This window comes from Parambassis ranga, chromosome 4 (assembly GCF_900634625.1).
Source record: "Parambassis ranga chromosome 4, fParRan2.1, whole genome shotgun sequence".
Taxonomy (NCBI): Eukaryota; Metazoa; Chordata; class Actinopteri; family Ambassidae; genus Parambassis; species Parambassis ranga.
Genome location: NC_041025.1, coordinates 4,039,295 through 4,056,442, shown reverse-complemented (window position 1 = coordinate 4,056,442; position 17,148 = coordinate 4,039,295). Strand labels below are relative to the sequence as shown.

General features: G+C 39.4%; 1 protein-coding gene across 1 annotated transcript in view; it reads right to left on the bottom strand.

Annotated features, from left to right (window-relative positions):
* naaladl2 (N-acetylated alpha-linked acidic dipeptidase like 2) overlaps nt 1-17,148 on the bottom strand; it is a 282,516-nt gene that overhangs the window by 162,594 nt on the left and 102,774 nt on the right. Inside the window, exon 7 of the mRNA XM_028404275.1 lies at nt 4,613-4,756. Within this exon, the coding sequence (XP_028260076.1) occupies nt 4,613-4,756 (144 nt within the window). The remainder of the gene's footprint in view (nt 1-4,612; nt 4,757-17,148) is intronic.

Below are 17,148 nucleotides of genomic sequence, written 5' to 3'. Positions count from 1 at the left end.
GGGATATGTGAAAAATCAAGGAATCAAGTGAAAAGCTTTCACTTCATTCCATTGGCTCACACTCATTCGTTGAAATGTTAATTGTTCCTGCAGTTAAAGCTCTGTCTCCTTTTTCACCTCATTCACAGTATGTTAATTAACAACTGTGTCTCATTGATGTGACTTGACCAAAAGGCGCGCCCAAGAGCTAAGCCACGTTTTAAAGCTCTTCCTCAATGTAATAGTTCAAGTAATTAAACAGCTCAAAACAACAAGAGCAAGGACAGCATGCAGCTAAGGAATGCAATGAAAAAGGTGTGTGAGAGAGAGCCACATTCTATACAAGCCTCTGAACAGAGCACCGATTCAAACATATGGACTAAATGTTATCTTGCTATCATTCCGCCTTTCCTTTATTCCTGCTGGTCTTTCTTTATCGGCACAGAGGGTCAACAGATATGGCCTCTCTTCAGGTTCAATGTCTGCCTTATGGCTTGAAAAAGTCTTTTAAACAGCATTTAGAGACTCAAAAATACTTTCCATGATGATAACGTTACCATACCAACTGAATGTTTGTTGTTGCCTTTGCTTAGTACAATGTGTAAACAAGTTATTATGTGCCAATATTCTATTGAGGCCTATATTGTTTTGTCTGGTATGAAAACATTGGCTGGTGTTCTTAATAAACAGCATGTGAAACATGATGGTCTTCAAGGAGATGATTATTTCCGAGTATAAAAAATCTACAGTACACAATGTACACTGTGTAAGTTATTGATAAAGGCACATATAATCCAGTGCACGCATCCGCCCACCTCGACGTCTTAACATCCTCCCTCTGCTGACAGTGCTGTTGTATTGTAACTTTTGTGCTTGTATGTAAAAAGATTAAAATCTTTTGTGGCCACTTTATGAAAAATGTTAGCTGCAGATCCTTTAAAAGCTGCTTTTTGTGCTGTGTAGCACTTCTCTATGTCATTTTTCAAATGGAATCATCCCATTTCGTTGATAATACATGCCCTAGATACAACACATGGCCCTGTTAATGCTGGAACGCCAGAGTGAAGCATATAAGTGTATTGCATCATCAAACCATGGGACCGATACAGTTGCAGAAGTCCTTGTTAGGAATAAGCAATGGTGCTGATGTTCACTCAGGGGTCTGGGGTTTGCACCCGTTGACACCACTGATCCGAACACCACAAGCTGGCCAGCCAATGATGGAACACCTTCACATTTACAGTGAGAGCATTTAATGGTTTATTCCATAATAAAAGACAACTTTGGCAAGGGAACATCCACCATCAACATACTGCAGGTTTTAGTGTTTTGGAGTGTTTTTGTAAAACGTGAAAACATTTCACACTAATGTAGGCCCTCCCAGTGTTGGGACACTGGGCGCCTAGTTCCACCAGACTAACATCACTCAAGAAATGCACAAACCCTCCAGCTGCAATATCATTTCACAAGAGGTTTGACACACTGTGGCGATATGAAGGCCAAAGCTGCCTATATTCTTTCCCAAATCAGACCTTGAACAGTTGTCTTGTGCCATATTGTGCCAAAACTCCACAGGCTTGGATTTCAATGTATGTTAAGCTTCAATGCCTACACCATCTCCCTCTGCAAGAAATAGTTATGATAGTATTGAAGTTTTGCAATTCAATTACAGGGTCTATTTCTGTATTTGACACATACACAAGCCGCACTGTATTATAAGGCGCACGCTACGCTAAAACATACCAGTACGTAAATAAAAAGGTAACAGGAGCAAAACAGTGAGTTAAGTGGAACTTTATTGTTATGACTTTGTATATAGTTTGATTACTTGCTGCATATAGCGCTGTAGCTCGCAATAACTACATAATACAGATGCAGCTGATTGGTTTGTTACTCACACATTATTTTGCATAACAATTTGAAATGTGTATATACAATTTTCTGTTTTGCTGCCGCGCCTCCCAGTAAAGCTGTGCTCGCTGTCTGCCATCCATTGCTCCCACGCTGCTCGCAATTTTACTTTGAACACCCTGTTTACGCCGATGTCCAGCGGTTGGAGTTCTTCGTTAACCCTCCCGGGATTATGGCAAGCTCCGAATCGCAGATCAGCAGCGAGGGTGATGCGTGAAAAAAATCATCCGGTCTCTTCACATAAACCTCCCTGAGCCACTCATTTTCTCCTCGTCTCCTCCTTAACGACGACTCCTGCTGGAGACTTTTCTTTAGGCAGCGTCTTCCTCTTCCATAGGCAGAAGTTTCAGTCCATTACCATGGCAACCGAGAACAACAGCGAACACTGACTTCTGCCCCGACGTAGTATCCAGGTGATTGGTTCATCGCTGCTAGCGTACGTAGTGTACGTATAACGTAGCTTTCAGCTGATTGGTGAATTGCTGCCAGTGTACGTAGTTTACGTATCACGTCCCTGTGTCTGGTACTCAACCCATATACAAGACGCACCGAATTATTAGGCGCACGGCGCCGACTTTTGAGAAAATTTTAGACTTTTAGGTGCACCTTATGGTCGTGAAAATACAGTACTTTTGGCTGATTGCTGATACTGACATATACACATATTTTGTCTGATTGCAGAAAACATGAAGTTTTTCCTGTAGAGGATTTCACTAACTAAAGTGGGCATTTAACTTGTAGTGATGAACTTCAGTTTCGATTGTTTTTCGGGCTTGCTTTTAGCAACAATGCTAGTGGACAGCAACTATGCTTATTAAAAAATTCTGCATCGTGGACCTGTTATATAATCACTGACATACTTACGTCTCTTTGATGTATCTACTAGGGACACATTAAGTATATGTCAGCTTCAACAAGTGCCAATCTTATTGGCTGATGAATAAAGGCCAATATAGCACATACTCTATGACCTGGAGCAGGAGTTTGATTCGCATTGCCGGCAGTAAGTCAGCCCTTTTTCCGGTGCATGTTGGGCTCTGGCAGGGCTGCCCTTTGTCTGATTCTGTTTATAATTTTTATGGAGGGGCCGGATTTCATCTCTGCTTTTTGCAGATGATTTTGTCCTGTTGGCTTCATCGAACCAGGACCTTCAGTGTGCAATGGGAGCTCGGAGTAGAGCTGCTGCTCCTTCACATCGACAGGAGCCAGCTGAGGTGGCTCAGGCATCTGTTTCAGATGCTTCCTGGACACCTCCCTGGCATTTTGTGACAGTTGAAGATGTTGTTGAGTATTTCAATGACATGGATGCAACATTCTTTCCTAAGCTTAGTTTGTTAATGTAATAACATTTCTAAGAGTAATTGAAGCCATCACCATTTCAGTGCTTTCTTTAACTGTTGTTATTTTTGAATGCTTAGAGTTGGAACTGACCAAAATCTAATAAATATTTGTTCAGTTATTAAATCTTATTACAATGGCAAAGAAATCTACTTGCTGTTTCTGATCCACCTCCAGTGGATTTTCGAGGATGCAGTGGAGAAGGAACTTTCAGGTCACATGTGTGACTTAACCAAGTGATATTTGCTGGAAATTCCAGGTTATGAACTCCATGAGTCACCATAGAGTGTGACTGATATGCCAGCAGAGGTACTGTAGGCGGGTGATAAAAGTAATCCATTTAGATTGAGCGGAGTGATACAAAAACAACAGCTCCCCCAGACACACACACAGACGGCAACTACTGTAGGGTACTGCTGGAACTAAATGTTAACTTGAATCACAAAATATTGCTCTAAATACCATCAGAAATATCAATCAGTATCAAAGATCAATTCATTCATTTCATTTGCCCAAAACCAGATGTAGAAATACTTAGAGAGAAACCCTGCCATTACAGAAACTAGACCAAAGGAATGCTTGATGTCTCCCAAATAATTTAATTGGCTAACTGGTTAATTGAATAACACCTCAACTGTTGTCTGAATCAAATCAAAGAGTGGCATCTTCAGTGTAATTATAGCCATATTGTGACATGCCCTGGTCTGCACTCAAAATGATTGAAAGGAGCCCTACAAAGCTTGTAATTGGATTGCATCAGGACATCTGTAGGACAGACGATAATACACTCAAGACTGCTTACCCATGCCTAACACTCATTAATGGAATGTTTTATCCTTTATGAATGAACTCACCTGCTGACAGAGACAGCATCATTTTCTGTTTCTATTACCACAACCTGACACAGTCAGTCTAAGAAGTAGACCAAACACAGTAGCCACATTTGGTGGATTGTGTTTGGTGCAGTGTCCATATCTCTACTCATTCTGGGCATATCCGGCCTAGATGCCTTAAAAAAACCTTCCTTAAATTCTTCCCAGATATCTGGGCCGCTAAACCTAAGCCGAATGAACTTATCCACCCAGTGATGGAAGCCTATTTAAGCTGTTTGTATCCATGATTCATGCTGTGTTAAATTCATGACCTTAGGGAGTGATAGGGATTATGATCAAATTGTAAATCAAGAGTTTTGCCTTCAGTCACAGTTTCTCCTTTATCACAATAGTCCTGTCTAACACCTGAATCACAGCAAAGGCGGCCTAAATTGTCCTGTCAATCTAATGCCTCACACCGCTGAGTAATACATTGCTGCAAGCATGTACAGATCCTTGTGATATTGTAATTTGTGATTCAGCAGGACTTCTGCTGTGTGTTGAATGTTTACCTGTGTTTGGAGGCATGGCTAGAGGGACGCAGGAGTCTCCCTGCCCTGTGGATGGAGAGGACAGTAACGTCTTTGCCAAGGAGGAAGAGATGGGCTGAACCAGTAGAGATGTCAGAGCTCCTCCAGCCTCTCTGGACAAACCAGCTAGAGTGAAAAAAAGTAAAAATAAGCACAAATCGGTGCAAAAGAATCTGCTAATTAACAGAAGATTGTGGACAGCAGATTAATTAATGAAATTTCGGTCACACTGTATACGTGAGGTGAATGCAAATGGCGCATTTAAGAGATACTTTGCTGCTAAAGATGGACCTAACTATACATCATAAATCTAGTACGCAGGTGAAAATAGTCAGTGCTGAAGGATCAGAGAAAACAGACAAAAAAGAGGCTATGTGCTCCCCAAAAAGCTCCAAGTGAAAACAGCTGATCAACGTAAGGGTTAATGCTGATAATACTGGCAAATACCCCAAGCCAGTGTCACTTTAAGTGACCTTTCATTGGCAGCAGCCTCTAAGACAGGAATTCAGAAACACAGTTTGTTACCTGTTTTACCGTTTTAACAATGTGCTATTCATCACAGCGGAAGAGAGATGGAGATCATAACAAAAACAGAGCGGAGCCTGGGACATGTTAAATTTGGATGTTGTTTATTTCATCTCTCAGTTATCATTATGGGCAGCAGGGTCTGATCAGCCTGCACTCTTATCTTAGTGCTGAGACACACCGTCCTTCACAGGTCTCATCCATCCAGGACAAAGCTGTGTGCGTATGTTTTGGGCAACTGTTATCTATGTTGCCATTGTTATTATGTCTTTCTTTCTTTTTTGTCCTTTTCTCCTCCAGCTTCTAGATCTAGTGGACTGACTACCAATTGAGAGGAAGTCTGATCCTTTCAGCCAGTATAAGCGTAGCTGAGGGCAAGTGAGATTGTTGGATTTACCTACATTAGACAGAAAGAGAATCAGATCTGGATTGCAGGTGCATCAATGGTTTAGCTCATTGTGTGGCTTTTTTTCCTTATACTACATACAGCACAATAAGTGCTCATTATGTGCTGGGTATGGATGGATATCATGACTGAAGAGGGATTTTTTAACAAGGATCATCAAGTATCTAATAAATAGACGACATGTCATTCTAGGTGACATTGAATGCAGTAAACAGTGCTGCTAGAAAGTGATTTCATATTATATACCGTATGTATGAATGGCTAAATTATGTGATTAGGAAAAAAAAATCGAATTTTCGGCCTTTTCGGTGGTCAATAGGACAGAACTGCAGGTGTAAAATCCCACTTATAGTCTGCTGTGCCTATCACCAGCACACACTGGTGCATTCTGTGCAGGAGTGTCCGATCAGCTTTCTGAAACAGCTGTGCCAATCCCCAGGAAGCAGGGCGCAATGAGCGTCCCTTTCTGAGGAACATGCTGGTGCACTGGGGAGCTCCAGCAGCACAGGAGAGCAGGGTGCCCAGCCAGGACGCACCCTATCCGGGCAGCAGGGAGCAATGATCATCCCTCTTTCTGTCCATTGTGTCGCTTTAACTCCTCTAATGGCTCTACCTTTGACTACGACACGATGGAGCTGAGGAGAAGACAGAGCAAACAAGGAAGGTGGAGCAAATAAGGGATAAAAATAAAATACAAAAACAGGGGCAGAATGACAGGAAACTTGGTTAGGTTTAGAAAAAAAAAACACCTCTACATAGTTTCAACATCTGCACTTTCTATATTAGTCCCAATTTACTGTGAAGCTGAAAATTAACATGCAGAAACACAGAGCTTTTACACCGAAATGGTGTCACTTGCATGCAATTTGGCAGTGCAACAGTACATCTGTGTGTATGTCAGTAAAAAAAATAAAAAATCCACTTGGGTGTCCTGCTTAAAAAATAGGGCTCTTCATTTATGTCCTCATGCAATCCTAGCCAATACTAAGCCGAACGTTATAATCATGTCTGCAAAAGCGCATACATAAAACATCCAAAGGAGGCCAATTACTGTCCTCTCTTATGATTCTTACTGATGAGCTTTTGAGAGTAAATCTTCAAAGGGACAAAAGCGTTAATGGCTCTGGAGATCTCAGGCGAGTGCAGCTTCATCAACATGTGACTCCTGAAGAAAGCAGTCTACACTTTCATGCATGCATATTTAACACATGGAACAGCCTGATTGTGCTAACTAATTACAAATTAAGCCTTTGAATGTACATCACAGTTATTAAAGACTTTTTAGTCCGTCTGGGGGCTTTTACTAAGAGATTACTGACAATAAAATCTTCCTTTTTATGCATCTGAAAAATGACTGAAGACTTTGTTGACTGTATGGCACTTGAGCAAAATATGCAAAAATATTCTGACACCAACTGTTTTAACGATGTATGTATAAATTTACAGCACATAAAGAACTAACAATGATGCCATTGTGCCTTATTGTCAGGGGTGCCCACACTTTTTGGCCACAGGGGGCCACATTGACGTAAAAAAATATGGGCCAGCATGAATTTTAAATGCTGGCGACCAGGGGATTGCTTTTTTATATTTCCTTTTATTTTCCTTTTTTTACTATGCTGTCAGCAGGTAGAACTAAAAACTGTCTGACTTGGGTAAATGGAAAAAAAATGAATGCAAATAAATTATTCTGTGAAATTTAAATCAAAACTTTCAATCAATCTCCTCCGTGCCGTTTTGGTTTTATTCTATAACACTTGACTTATTTTTCTACGAAGGTTTGAACTTTGAGAGTATTTACACAAGAGAGAAAAGTGTGAAAATGTTATTGCCTGTCTGAGAAAGGTGTATAAAATGTGTAGTGAGGGGTTCTACAGCCTTAAATCATCTATAATAATTGTAAAAAAATTGCAGTACAGTACAGTACTGGCGGGCCACATATTACTGATTATATGACAGAGGCTTCAGGCCAGTGAAAATATGCCAGACTTTGGGCATGTCTGCGCTACATACATGCTCTACAACACATTGTGTTGCAGCGATATCGTTTAAAGTTAGCACGTTACACAGCTAGCAGTCTGTATCCTTACGTAACAACACTTTGTACCACAAGCTGAGTGAGCTACCTCATGTGATGTGCTGTCAAGTTCATAAAATTAGTTTCATCATACATCATCTAGAGCATGCATCCATTCCAACTGAAGTAAAACTGGGTTACTGTATGATAAGATTTAATCACTGGATCAACACAGCTATCAATAAAAAAAAATGGTATTTCAAAACATGGGCAAACATTCTTTGAGCGTCGGGTGTTGGGAGTCACATAATAAAGTACAGTAATACTGTGTGTATTATACTGTAATACTACAGTAATAAATACAGTATATTCAGCCTAGCAGGAAAAGTGTAAGACGGGGTCCACTTCTGAGAGACTGCTAGAACCATCCTATGCGTGCATGCATGCAGAGCATAATGTTGTTTCGGGCAGGATTGTTGCCATGGGAGCCAGAAAATGGTGGAAAAAATTGTTTACAGATATTAATTCTTCTGCTTCATTCTAGTAAAACTGATTTTGAAGGAGGTGGAATTCCAGTCTCAATAAGCATTATGCCATTGTAGAGGCCATAGTATATAAAGTTCCTCTGTCACAGATCCTCTGAATGTTTGGTAACCATGATAAGAACAGTTTGAAATTTAATTTTGTTATGAAGTGACTTTATATTTGAAATATATTATATTTGTAGAAAATAGTCTGGTATTTTATTGCTTTGTGTCTCTTCATCCTACTAATTTGTTTTTATTAGATCCAGTGTGTGTAAGCTTCTAAAAAAATACATAAATAAAATTGTGTTGAACTATAGAAACAGTGGCTGTTTTTGTGTGTGTGTGTGTGTTTGCTTCCGATGTTAAAAGATAAAAACTAATGGTTAGAATGTTGTTTTAGCTTGAAGAGAAGGGGAAAGTAGCATCAGTTGCTAGGTAACAGATGTAAGGGATGATGTTGGTTTGGCCCATGGTCCCCTGTCTATTTGCAGTCTAAAGAAAAAAAAACATAAATAACAAGGATAGAATATCATCAGAGACATTTTGTTTCTTTTTGGGTTGTTATAATGAGTCCTAATAAGCAGCTCTGGTTTATAATGATTCATGACCATAGTCTGCCATCCATATTTACCCTTTGCTCACAAATGTTGATCAATTGCTGTAAAATTGACCACAAACTAACTCTATTGTGACTGTCCCCAATGTTTCCAGAACACCTCCCTGAACAGTTATTCCATGGCCAGGATTGTAGAACGAGGAAAGTGTGGAGTTGATAAACAAAGTCATACACTCCACGCCCTTTGTCATAGTAAACTACAACATCTTCACAAACAAATGGGATCTGCAATCAGCCACAATCGACAATCACAACCCATCACAGACCTGCTTTGACCTGCATTTCCTCAGCCTGTTGCATCTTGTATACCCTATTAACCTAAGCATACTGCTTACTTCTCTGTTCCCCCAGAAACTGATCCATACTTTGTTCTACTTTGTAAATAATCTATAACCTTAGCAGAGAGGACAAGTTCAGCAACCATGGAAAAAAATCCCTTGTGCTTTCTTTGAAGAAGAGATTAAGTCAACAGTTGCAGCTGGTCTACAGTGTCACAGCAGCATCCCAGGCCCACAAGATGATTAATAATCGATGAATGACACGAGAGACAAGACAGGAGGGAGCGAAGGGGGAGGAGGAGAAGGCCACGGGTTAAAAAAAAAACAACACACGGGTGGGAAAAAAAACTTAAGAACTTAGATGAACGAGGAGGTCAGGGTGGAGAGGAATGGAGGAAAAGAAACTTCATAGAAGGTTTGTTACCATTTATTTACAGTCTACGCACAACAGTAGTTGGTTAGAAGTATAACCAACACAAACATGTATGGCAGCCGTGCCAGCTAAATAACCAGGTGGACAGCAGTGAAAGGTACACAATCTATTCTAACTTGGTATGACAATGAACTTCCTCTTCACTAAAAACAATGATGTTGAAGCCATAGATCAAAGCACCAGTGCAGAGAAATAAGCTGCCAATGTTTCCCAAAATACAAAACTGCTTGGGCGAGGCTGACACAGTCTGCTAAAAGGGGTGGTGGGAAGTAAAACCCAAACCCAGACCAGACACGAATTCTTTCACATAAAGTTGACTTATTATTCCCCTCGCACTGGACCACGAGTAGAGAAGTCATGGCATTGCATTCAAGTTGTCTGTGCTTCCCGTGTTTGTTGATGCAATAAAGTTCCTGTTTTAGCTTCAATGGCATCTCCAACAAGCTTCGCTTCCATTTTTTTAACCCTGCCTGAACATGCAATTCATTACAAGAACACTTCAGGGGCCCGGAACACATTTGTAAACTGTTTTCCTGGTGAAGCAAGACTCCTTTTTTTAGCTTTACTGTAGTTTTGAAAAACAAAAAACAAAAAGTAAATATTGTATCGTATGTTTCGCAATTGAACAATTGCTCACAACTGTATGGAGCTCCTGGCTTTGGTTAATTTTAAATAGCATAATATGATGTGGTATTTTTGTTCCTTGTTTTTAATAAATAAATAAAGATACATTTTAATATCATTTCAGCCTTGCCTCTTATAAAAAACGATCATCTAATCTCAACGAACAATGAAAAGTTGTCACTTTGATGCAATATTAGCACAATACTTTCCTGACAGCCTCAATATAATTTTTTTTGTGTGTGTGTTAATTATAATATAAAGAACAAAGAAGACCCTTGTAGCACTTCAAGCTTAGACCCACATCACTTCATTAGCAGATACTCCAGAACAATGTGTCAACCCTTCATTAAAAGATGCTTGAGAATGATTGTGTTTGATGTTGGGACCCCACCCCCCCCCCACTCCACATAAAGCCCATCTCAACATACTTTGTACATGCTAGTTAATACTATTTGCACCTTAAAGTAATTAAGAAGAGTGGCAACTTTACATTGTCTGATTACCAGCAACTACTGATTGTAATATATCTGTAATATATTGGAACACACACATTTAACACACGACCAAGTTTTTTCAAAGATGTTTTTTAAGCAGATGAAAAATTACACTCATCTTTTCTCCTTTTCACCTGTCCTTTCCTTTCACCCTTCTTCTCCCCCTTTTTTTTTCTTAATCCTGTGAATGTTCACCAAAGCGAGAACTCAACAAATCAATACCTGAGTAGAGTCTGTGCTCTGTAAATCACAGTCTTTCCATTACTGGACACTGATATTAACTGAAACCTGGATTGACAGTGTAGCTCTACAGGGCGATGTTTCTTGTGTGTGTGTGTGTGTGTGTGCATCAGTGCAGGGCTCTGACATCTTGACATATTCACAGAGGCAAGACCAGCCGTTGCCTCCATGATGTGCGAGGCAGGCAGAAATCATCAAACCACTTAGATGAAAAACTGTCAGGATTTAAGTGTTTGAGGAAGTGAGAGGAACCGCTTGATTTCCCAACTGATGTCTATGTATCACAGAATATAGTGTATGATGTATTGGCAGAGGGGGCAACAACATAAACGATGCTATTCTAATGTTAGGAGATATTTTTTGACAAAAATAGAGCTACGAGACAATTAAGATACATCAACCTGACGATACATTCATAATTGTTCTCAGAGAAGCAGAGCATTTTCACACACAATGTGGACGGAAATGACGGGATTGGGACGACAAAGCTGTTTAGTGATAACAAAACCACTTATCAGTGAGGCTAATTAGGAAAAAAAGGCTTGAGTTTGGTAGAAAGCATCACACTTGTGAAAAAAAAATGAAACTCATGTGGTCAGATGGTTCTGTGTGAATTATTTCTTCCATATTCCAACATCACATACCAGGATTCATAAGGGTCAGACTGTTTTAGGGGTTCAGGGAGCTTAAGATTTTTCCACATACACACCACAGAGTGACCACTTTGCAGTATGCTGCAGAAGACTTTATGCAGCGGCCTTACTCATCATCAATACAAGTTCCATGTGCCATGAAAATGACGCCATTGTGACTGTGTAATCTAACATGGCCACATTTGCAAAAATTACTATGTATGAGGAACGTTTACATTTCCAAATTATCATTGGTAACAAGTACATGTTTAGTTGTTCTGATTAGTCTATTTATGTAGTCAGTTTGCATTGGTTACTCACACCCATAGGAGTTATTTTTTTAATGCAATCATTTATTTATTCCACTGCAGTCAAGTCAGTTCAAGTGTGCTGAAGCTTGGATTAGATTTTCCTAGTTCTGTAAGGACATGAAAAAAAAGAAAACAAAAAAACAATCAAACTTTGTACACAGCTCTACTTTCAGGCAGATCTATTCATCAGCCAGGGGGTGGTGCTTGTTGCATTTTTCCCACTAGAACAGTATGAAAAGCTAAATGGTTCATTTAGAAATGTGGGTGGGGTGGGGGTGTTGGAATAATCTTTCACATATTATACCGTGTGTTTCCTGTCACAAGGAAAAAGTGCATTCTGCATCATATGTCTCTTAAGTGTGCAGTAAACTGGCTGAATTATGAATCATAACAGATATCCATGCAGTGTATTATTGGCAAAATGATCATTACAGGCTGACTAATAGTGGGACGTAAAAATCACACAGTAAGTTCAATGCCAACAAGTTTCAAGAAGCTCAATAACTGGGCTGTTCATTTGTGGTCCATTCATTAATCCCTGCTTTTCTCAGTCCTTCCTATTGATAATATGGCATTTAGAGCAAGACGGATGTCTAAACTAAAATGGCTGCATACATTCATTTGTGTATTAATCTACTTTCTAAAAGATAGAATGGATATTTATAAAAAATAAAAGGCATTCTTTCATCTTTAAGGTACATTTTTACATGATTGTAAGTGTATTCCATATACCTACTATACTATAGAGTATTATACATATTTCATTCACACTTAATGCTCTATGGACCATGCAATAAGGCTGTTATTGAACAGAGGAGAACAACTCGCCATTCTATCAGCACCACACCGAGCTATACCCAGCAGAGCTCCATAGACCGCTTCACTGCATTCTGAAACACGCTTCTGTAACATCTTTGTTGGCCTGCATTGAGACAAGCTTCTGTGTGAAAGGTTCATGAATTTATTACTAGAGGAAGAAGTGGATGCTGGACTCCACTTTCACATCACAGACCATACCTGCACCGATAGCTCTCGGCCTTTTGCTGCCGGCCAGTTATGCTAACACACTGTTCCACTGAATACAAAGGCAACAGTTCATGTTTAGTCAAAGTGATGCTTTCTGCTCAAAGATGGACTTAATATAAGTCTTGTGTATACAGAAAGGGAAAAAAAGCAAATAAGAAACAGAAAACACAGAGTGGAGAATTATTTTCAACTCCTAACCTCAGCCAGCTGGGTTTTTTTCTCCCAATTTCATAATGTTCACACAGGTCATGTAGCACTTCACACAGGTAAAGCAGGAGGACACAAACCAGCAACTCCTGAGTGCACTCTGAGTATGACCAGTCCTCTTCTTCTCAAGTTGGGAGAGGAAAAGATTTAAGATTCTGCTTTAAACAAAATCAACAATTTTTTGTTAGTGTGCACAAAGCAATCAATTCAATTATGTGTCTATTGAATGGTAAAAGACTGTTGGGTAGGCAGTATCCTATCAGCCAGTTTAATTAGGAACATATTTGGAAATATTTAATGTTATTTAACTATAAACCCTAGATTGCACACATGTGCACACATACACATCCCTCTTTATACATAAATAATACCAGCACATATGACTGCTTGTAGTTTTATTGGTGAAATGGGACTAGTTCTGACGTCGGACCTAGAAATATGATGTTTTAGCACAGTTTAAAGGCAACATATTTATCTCTCAGAGCCTGACTGATATATTAGTCTGGCAATTGTATCATGTTTTCACAGAAATATTGATTGCAGAGTAGATTAGCTGGTATTTTTATACTGAACAGAATGCAGAAACAAAATATACTCTCTGCTCAGATTCAGCTAAATGCTGCCAAACTCACAGGACCAGAGAGAGCTTCAAGGCAGCTTAAGATGAGACTGATGGCAGAAAGAACCACAAACTAGCAGCAGCTGCAGACAACTCTAGTAAACGCTTGAAAAGCAGCTCAGGAGGAATTAGATCCATTGGTTTCTGTCAGTGACTGCAGAGGAGTTTCATTCAAGCATTAAAGGCAACCTTCATATTTGTGATTTTGCTTCATTATGTATGGGCCACCAAAAATACTGCACCCTTAAATTCATTCAAACCCTTAAATTAATATTAAAACTTAGTGTGGTGGTGTGCAGAGGCCACATGCCAAAAAACTTGTCATTGTTATTCATGAACCTGACCTGTTTGAGCTGCTTCAGGCCCATTTACACTTCCAGCTGCTGTCTGGAGCACATGTAGCAGCATATATATATATATATATATATATATATATAGTATGATGTCTTATCGGCACATTTTACCAACTAAATACGAACATATATGCATATTTCTAAGGGACACTAAGCCAGGCAGGATGATAGAGAGACAGCCATTTCTAGACATGAAACAAATCCAATGGAAGGGAGCACTAAGATGCTCCCTTCCATTGATCAAAGCGGTGGAGAGCAATGCATTACAGCTAATAAGCACTGCAGGAGGGTCCTCTCCTCTTATCCCTGGGAATGTCTGACACATCACTATTAGACACTGAGCTCACACCAGCAGACGGAGATGAAAAAGACGGGACGAAGATGCAGACATAAGGGGAGAGATGGATTCAGAGATGAACTAATCCAGCTTGTCTGAGACACAATGCAGAAATGAAATCAGGTCTTTTAATCATGAGAACAGAATTATTCATGTTTTTTCTCATCTGGTCTGTGATGTTTTTTTGCTGGTGCCTCTGCCAGCTTGAATTCACAGTGCCCGTGTGAGTGCTGAACTTCAGGTGGTGTTGTTACTGTAATATTACTCTGCAGCACAGTTTCACGCCCATCTAGTCACCCTACGCCAGATTCTTGACCAGCAGACCTGGATTGAATTCAAATTTCAACATAGAACAATACAAGTTTTACTCACGTTCATTCTTTTTTCCTCCAAGAATTTAAAACAAGGCAGATGGTCTGAAGACATTTCACAGCTCGGAGCATTCCGTGCTGCACTGGACTCGTACACAACAATGTTTTTCTGAGTTTTGCCTTAGCATTTGATGTAATGTTTCTGGCTATTCAATTCAATTCAGTTTTATTTATATAGCGCATTTACAATCAGAAATTGTCTCAAAGTGCTTCACAGAAACTCAGAGCGTGAGACCCAGAGCATGAACCCCCTTAAGGACAAGGGAAACTCCCTTTCAGAGGAAGAAACCTTGAGCAGCACCCGTCTCTTAAGGAAGAACCTTCCTACTGCATTAATATGCTCTGTCAACTGTTTGACTTTATGGATCTCGTTTTTGACCCATGTAGAGGCTGGTCACTACTGGGGACACCAGAGACCCTATTGTGATCTAGGCAATGACCTTGTCTGTCTTCTGCTTGTGGGAAAATTACATCTAACAAAAGAAACAAAAGAAATTTTAAGCTAAACTCAACATGAGGCACAAATTTCCATGTTCTAGCACTGAAGGCAAAACTGAGTCTTACAGATTTAATATATGAAATTCTAATATATTTAGGAAATCCACTTGCTTACTTTAGTGTTGGAGACAACTGCAATCAAATTAAATTTAAATAATAGCTTTAACTGATCTTCCATTCAAACAACCTGTAATCTATCTTTCAAAGTTTGAAGATGAAAGGAGACCATTTTTATTATTTGATGCTTATGTTTCTCCTCTGCGAGGAATACAGGTAACAGAGGAAGTGAAAAAAAAATGAAGTCAGGAAATAATTTTAGAGAGTATTTTAGAGAGTTTCTTAACAGGCCCACAACAACAACAACTGGGATTATTAATGGATATATGGGTAGCACAAAGAACCATTGGAGAGGTTGGTTGTGTAACTCCTTGGAAAGAGAGGTGATTTTAAAAGAATATCTGGCAGGTGATTGGATGAACCATGACCTATAGCTAATACAATACTATAGCTAATTACATCAAGAAAAAATGCCCAAAGAGCAAACGAAGAATGCTACTGATTATCTCTGACTGCAACCATGTTTCTGGTGTATTTACCAAAATTGGGAGAGAGTAAGACAATAGCTAGTGATGTAGTCAAGACCGGCTACACCAAGACCCAGACACTGCAGAGACCAGAGGGTATCTAACCCTGACCAAGACTAAGACCAAGACCAAGGCACACAAGGTGAGACTGGGAGCGAGACCAAGGCTGGTCGAGACCAAGACCAAAAACAAACTAGAGTCAGTATCGACATGACATGATTACTCGTATCAATTAGTTAAATCACATAATTGTTATCTTTTCTATTATATTGTCTTTTATTTTAAATATCCCAGATTTGTCATAGTTACATGATTATCATGATCATGTTCGATAAATATGGGCCACAGTTTTCATGCCCAGGCCCATATTTCATGAATGTAAAACTTTTCTCAGCAGTGTTCTTCTATGACCAGAACTCGTCAAGGTAAAGAGATGGGATGTACTAGGAAGGAGGAGACATTAAATCTCTTATACAAGGGACAGAGGCCTGGGATAACCTATGAACATGGCTACTCAATGATCCCTTGCATTGGATTTAAGAGTGAGCCTCCAGTTGCACCTCCCAGATCATGCTTTCTAAAGGATGATAAGTTCCTTATTTTTTAAAAATTAAAAAAATGTGCTATATAGGATTATGTTGTTCCGTTGAATAGATAAACAGACATAAAACATGTCCCTCTGTAGTATTCACACTTTATTATCAACATGAAATTACTTAATGTAACCAAATAACATCAGCTGAATGATAGCTAACACTCACAATGCTCATAAACAGATGCTATTTAAAGCTTCAGTAATGATTTATTTAATCAAACATCTCTATAACTACAATAATCAAACAATACATATTTATATCTAGTTGTATCTAGATACATACAGAAATTAAAATATTAACTGCAAGTTACTTATGGCAGTGAGAAAATGTATACAAAGTAATGTTTTTAAATAGATGCATCTGACTGGTTGCATTTGAAGAGGTAGTGTGTGATAAATAATGATATTGTATGGATGGTAGGCGAGGCACTTTAACTGCAGCAACAATGGCGTATATATCTCCTACAAGCGCGCACTTAACACTGAACTCGTTTGAAAGTGATGACAACAACAGTTTTACAAGTCTCTAACTCAACAGAACAACAACTCCCACAATTCACTGGGGCACTGCGTGCACTACTATAATATTGTAGTGATCCTGCAGTAATGTGTCTGTTAAAACGTCCTGCTGTTCAGGAGTTATGTCACTACTGTCTGTTTAAGGATGCATGGTGCATGTGCAGTGGTCAGGCATACAATTGGCTGAGAAGGTAGACGGGGCTGAGCAACTGTGTGTGTGTATGCATGTCTGGAGGAGGGAGAGAGCATGGAGTTAAGAATAGTTAGTCCACCTTTGCTGTTTGTTACAGCCAACAGTAACTGTTT